This window comes from Ceratina calcarata, unplaced genomic scaffold, assembly GCF_001652005.2.
Source record: "Ceratina calcarata isolate Rehan_Ccalc_2016 unplaced genomic scaffold, ASM165200v1 scaffold48.2, whole genome shotgun sequence".
NCBI classification, from domain to species: domain Eukaryota; kingdom Metazoa; phylum Arthropoda; class Insecta; order Hymenoptera; family Apidae; genus Ceratina; species Ceratina calcarata.
In genome coordinates, this window is record NW_017172225.1 from 3,165,249 (window position 1) to 3,171,534 (window position 6,286).

Consider the following 6,286-nt stretch of genomic DNA (forward strand, 5'->3'; position numbering starts at 1 on the left):
ATACTGAAGTTTTGTACAAAAGCAATCATAAACCGTCTTACTATCTAACATAGTTTATTCGCTATTAATTTAGAAAAATTGTAATTTGTACACAAAAAACTTTTATTCACTACTCGTATTTTAAACGTTACATTTATTACAGACTGCTGACAGACGAAATTTTATGTACATATATACATATTCCAAGTTAAATAATCGTAAATTGATGGATGTAAGAAAATTTTATCAGATATTCGCATAAAGGAATAAAAAATGGCCACGTCTTAGGGAACATTTATCGACTCAAGATTCATCGTCACTGCACGTAATCCGCAGTGAAAGGGTTGAAAAACTCTGTGATCATTCTGAATAATCAATCACTTCACGATTAATAATGAATGGTCTACGTCTGTAATTTTGACACGTACACACGTGAAAATGTATCGCCGCACTGTTCCAGACAGATGCTCGCGATAAAGCGAGCCGCGAAAATGAAAGATAGCTAGCCGTGGAAAACGAAAATGTTCTGTGCACGATTAGATTGTTCGTGCCTGTAATACACATGCATAATGTTGCGTAGCTACGCAACATTCATCGTACGATTACTTAGCTTTAGTATTTGTGGAATGTTGCATATAATACCAGATGTTTGCGAGTTGTTCCGTACAGATTCACGGACGCACGTACATTAATAATGTAATTATTACGTAATGAAAGAAGTAAGCGTAGAATTTAAGTAAATAATCATAGTTAATGTGAGAGTAAAAGATGAACAGGGTCAACTATATGATTATTATTTATACATCAAGATATGATCATAGACAGAAGTCACACGAGAAAATATTCTTCAGTTCTGTGCATTTTTTTACGTATCACGAAACTGAAATATTTAAATTATAATATTCAAAAGTTGTTGCTTACCAGTTAATATTTAAAACACGCATAAGATCACAATTGTAAACATCATATGAATTGGCTTTCTTGTATTTTTAATAATATAATAACGTAAAATAAAAACAATAATCCCGCTTACATCGCATCCCCATCTAGCCCTCTTCCCCTTCTACTAGACGTTGACAAAGAAGAAAAGCATGTATATATGTACATGTATATCCGTTGCTTTCACCATATCGAATGATATAAACTTTACTTGTCCTCAACCAGACCTGCAACTTTCGTAAACGTAATGGCAATCGTTAAAAAAAATAAGATTCTCTGCTCGATCCAGCAAATGTGTACAGAAAAAGGGACATAGAAATAATGATAGATGGAGATAGTCAGATGGTGATAGAGATAGATTAATGGAGGGCGAAGTAGGAAGAACAGCAAAAGGCTTCATATTCGGTGATTGCACATTTGCTGGGTTCATTATAAATATAAAATACAAGTATTTTTTAATTTTAAATAGATGAATAATCAATAATAATTCATATGCCGCAGATATAGAAGATCGATTGTCGGTGACTTATTGAGAGATAACATCGCACCGCCAAATATTCGAAGGCAGTTGCACGCTCCTGGGTCATAGAGATAGGACCGCCCCTGTCGAAGAAGTAGGCGGTGTTCACCAGCCCTGATCGTCGGTGTTACTCGACTGTTTAACGTGAAGCCGGAGATCAGGGTTAGCGAGGAAACGGGATGCGATGGCGGTCGTACAAGAGAGTCCGGACCTGAACCTGGATGTTCTTCCACTTTTTCAACCCCTGGGATCTTTATCAGCTCTCGCCATCTGAACCAGACACGAGCAATTTCCGTCCGATAACCACCGTGTCACGCTATAGGTAAACCGTAGCTTACATTGGTAGTAAGTAATATTCTTATATTATATATTGTCTGACTGAGAAACAGCCATCAAGTGAACTGGTGCTTTGAATTTTGTATTGACCAATTAATTAAATTTATCGTTGGTAACTATTCTTATAATTGCCTCACATTCGATGGTTTGATAAATTAAAATACATACCTATACACATTACATATTCATTCGTAAAAGAATGTAAGATACTATACGGTATGCAAGTAGCAAGTACTTAACTACATACACGTAAGTATGCATGTACAGTTGACACGAAAGTTGGTCGTACGAGAAATTCCTTTCGAGAAGACATCGACTCCGATGGCAACCTTTTAGTGGACACTTATTTTTGGAAACGGTCGTGTTCCTCGGTATCAATTTAGATAACAGAGAAAACAGTTTTACAGAAAGTGATTTATTGCTCAGGCGAGAGTGGGATTTCATATATATTTGCGTTTTCTCTTGCTGTATTTCGGATTGTGAACACTTATCTCTGAAGACCTGATAGCTTAGAATTTTTGTTTCGTTCATTAGTAACACCTTCGGTTTTGTTGATTACGCAAAATATTATTAACCAAGTGTGATAGAGTATAAAAGAATACGAAACCGTACTATAGATCACAATCAATAATGTAATATACATATATGTATATAATTAACACTTCTTTTAAAATCCTTTCGGTTCACTTAACAGAAAAACATGTTCACTATCCGAACAAGAATTTCTCTGTACTTAGTAAATTCAGGTGACGTTAAAGACAATCGCTATAAAGAATGCTATGTTCTCGTGGAAAATTATCAATAGACATGTAAATATGCAATGGAAGAAATAAATCACGTTATTACATTTTATATGCAACCGGTTTAAAGTAGACGGATGACGATGTATGCGAATCTGACAACGAGATGATAATATTATTAATCAGTCAACCAAGCCGCTACGAGCCTTGTAATGTCTCATTTATTGTAAGGAATATTTGTTTGTACGGATGTCGGTTTTTAGCATACGACTGTCTTAAAAGTTCATGTAGTGTAAAAAGTATAATACGACCATCACAAATTGTACGACCCATCCTTCTAACAACTTGCAATCAGTCCATTACATATTAATTGCAAATAGCATTAAGGATGCCAGCATTCTTGATACACGTAACAAACACATTGGTTCTCAATTCCACAAAGATAGTCCTAAAACTATCTTCGTAAGAGAAGAGGGGCCATTATGCATACTGGCTCATCCGGTAGAATGTAAGAAAATCTGGTAGCATTTTTAAAAAATTACTATTCTCACAGGTTGAATCTTTACGTAAAATCACGATTACGTACAGCAATTACATAAAAAGAGAGAATCGAAGTAGTGAAATTATTTGACTCGTTACATGTTTAAATGCAAGTAAATTTCAAAGCAGATTGATTTTGTTTGAAATAAAGTATAAATATTTAAGTATAACATGTATTGGTGTTCAAAATTTTAAGAATCATTTGAATTTACTCATTCCTGTTTCTACTACTTATACTCCTAATTGTTAATATGCTCTCGTACGACAAATTGTAAAACGCTCGCAGTTTACAGCTATGGCTCATCGTTCTCCGTGTTCGTGGATTGGAACTCTCAGAGAAAAGCAAAAGATGCTGCAGTTCACTCTCCTCCTCCTCTTCCTCCTATTTGTATCTCTCATTCTATCACCCTCCTTCGGGTGCTTCTTTCTCCATTCCTTGTCTCACGGACTCTCCACTGACCAACAGCAACGGAATAAACAAAGTAAATAGAAGAACATAGGAGGTAAATAAAAATGTGGCAGCAGAAAGAGAGAACCGAGCGTGCGAGAGAAGAAGAGAGGAACAGGAAGGTCGGAGAGGGAGAGCGAGGTAAAGAGAAAAAGAGAGTTAAATGGAAAGAGGGAAAGGAAAAGAGTGGAGAAAGGGGAGAGAAGGACGAAGGGGGAAGAAGCCCTCGGGGCGAATTCCCATCGAGCATCGGCCGCTGCAGAATTCAGAGGTGCGTTCACCGGGGAAAACCCTCCCTCAGATTATCCACGAGATTAAAACTCGATAACTTTGTATTTTTCGCGCGCAGTATCTACTGGCATTACATGCTTTTCCTGCGACATACTTCTTTTCACCATCATTGTTTCATTTTTAAAACTGCATGCACAGTAAAGTGCGTTGCAACGATAATAACAATCAATAATAGGTAAGATAGGACAGATTTACAAAAGGCAAGCTTCATAAAAAGACCTAATACTTTACGATAATTCGCTATTTAATAATCTGATTATTGAGAAAATCCGGAACGTACCCGATTAATGGAATTCTACTGTACTGAGTGACGAATTTAGCCGCATAGAGAACAGACCGAATCGTACCGTAACAGACGACATATCACTTCCCAGAAATCATCCCAAGGCAATTTACCGGTGAACGGTCTCTCTCTTTCTCCTTTCCTCCACCGTGCCGGTTGAGTCCAGCCCGTCCCCTTGGTGTGTCCCTGTCGCGTTAGTTGGCCAGGTCGGTGCCAGGGAGTCTACCGGTGATAACCAGCTGCGCGTTGTACCGGTAGACTGCCTGCCTGCTGCCTCCGGCCGCTCCGGGGACCCTGGGACCGGTTATACTTGACCCAGCGGTTTACACGCGCTTACCGTCGTCAACACTACCACCGTCGAGGCCGGATCGCACCGCTACCGAAACACGCATCTACATTGCTTCAACAAACTTCACCAGTCTAACTCCTTCATTCCCTTAGTCTCTCTTGCTCTTTCTTCTCCCCCTCCACCCCCCTTTGTCCACGCTTTCTCACTCTCTCTTTTCGTTAAATCACTGATGCCTCATAAATATAAATTTAAACTTTCACTATTGAAATTTAAAGGTTTTATATATTAAACATTTAAGATAATAAAGAAGAAATACTCTTGAAGTATGTGTAGACTAAAATGAAATCTTTCATGCAGTGATTACAAAATGTATCAACACATACCCGTATTATTTAATAAAAAGTTGTTTGGAGTTCTTTCTTCCTACATAGTGATATGTTTTAATTGGTATATACATATAGATTTATATATATAGGTTACCATGAAATTGTAAGAAAATTAATGGAAAAGGAATTTTTATTTCATGAATGTTGCATGAACATCAACAACATTTTTTGCATCCACTGCATTTCGAAACATAGAAAATATTGGTTTTACTCCAACTTCAATTATTTGTACGCTTATTTTTAGAGTTCAACTTCTTTTTCAATTGGATTTCTCTAATAAGTATGAATTAGATGATATGTATTATTTTTAATTCTTAGCTGTTGTGATGTGTTTAAATAATTTCTTGAGATTTTTCATATAAAATTTGATTATTTTGATCAATATACTTCAATTAAGTACTGTGAGATTTCTTATTTAAGCTTGGCTATGACAAAAAATAATGTAAGATTCAACGTGCCTAAACAGTATATGACTTATGTAGCACGAATCTACCTATTGAAAGGTACATTCAAATATTGCGCTTATTTATAACTCAGATTTGCGATTAATTCGTAGAATTATGTAGCTTAATAATCTCTGTGTTTATACAGTCAATTATCTCATGGAGTCACAACTTGAATTTGGAATAATAACTCCTTTGTTACTTCCTATTGTACGATACTTTACAAATAATATGTCAGTATTAACTTAAAACTATTTACAAACATAATATATAATGTTCGTGAGAATTTATTCACTTAACGTATTTTTCCATGAATTTACGGTGAAACTCGCTTCTTAATGAATCGTTTATGAATACATCATGTTTTTGTTTCGGTTCCGAACGAGCACAATTTTTGAATACGACATCATCATCCCATCGCCGTCTGACTTTCATATCTGTTCTTCCACTTTGTGAAGAATAATTTAGCAGAGGATTACCAGAAAGAATATTTTCCATTCGGATTCTTTCCTCCTCCTGCCGTTTCTCCATTTCCTAAAAAAGAATAGCATAGAAGTTTCAACACATATCAAAAACAAAGCTGGAAATATTCATATTCATGGACTGAAACAAAATAGAAATTGGTTATATAAAACAATTTAAATTCGTACCTTTTTAGCTTGTTCTGCTGCTCTTTCTTTTTTTATACGTTGCAATTCAGCTAAAAGTGCAGCAGTATCATCCTCGTCGCTCTCTGATTCAGAGTCGTCATCGTCAAGAGGATCATCTGCATCTAAACTCGCGGTAGGCACTTGATCGAGTTTTTGTCTCTTAGCACTAGTCGTGGAACTATCACGAGGTGCTTCTATCATACGCCGGCTAGAGCTCTTGTCCTTTTCCCTTTCACGTTCACGTTCTTCCAACTCCTTCCGAAAATCACGGCTCCGGAGTTCTTCTATCGTTCCCTGTCCATGTTCTCTGAAACGGAAATTATTTAACTCTTCACCTGTATGAGTTATTTTCGACACAAGCTATTTTTCTTATTTCTTATCTCTGACTTGCTTAAGAAAATTAAGATAACACATAATAATGAAAATTATTGGAACATAGTCT

General features: G+C 36.3%; 1 protein-coding gene across 1 annotated transcript in view; it reads right to left on the reverse strand.

Moving 5' to 3' along the window:
* Window positions 1-4,863: 4,863 nt before the first annotated feature.
* The window catches only part of LOC108627612 (spliceosome-associated protein CWC15 homolog), a 1,769-nt gene continuing 346 nt past the window's right edge, over window positions 4,864-6,286 (reverse strand). Inside the window, exons 2-3 of the mRNA XM_018028922.2 lie at window positions 5,845-6,179; window positions 4,864-5,728 (exon numbers count right to left, since the gene is read on the reverse strand). Coding sequence (XP_017884411.1) covers window positions 5,486-5,728; window positions 5,845-6,179 — 578 coding nt within the window. The 3' untranslated portion in view covers window positions 4,864-5,485. The remainder of the gene's footprint in view (window positions 5,729-5,844; window positions 6,180-6,286) is intronic.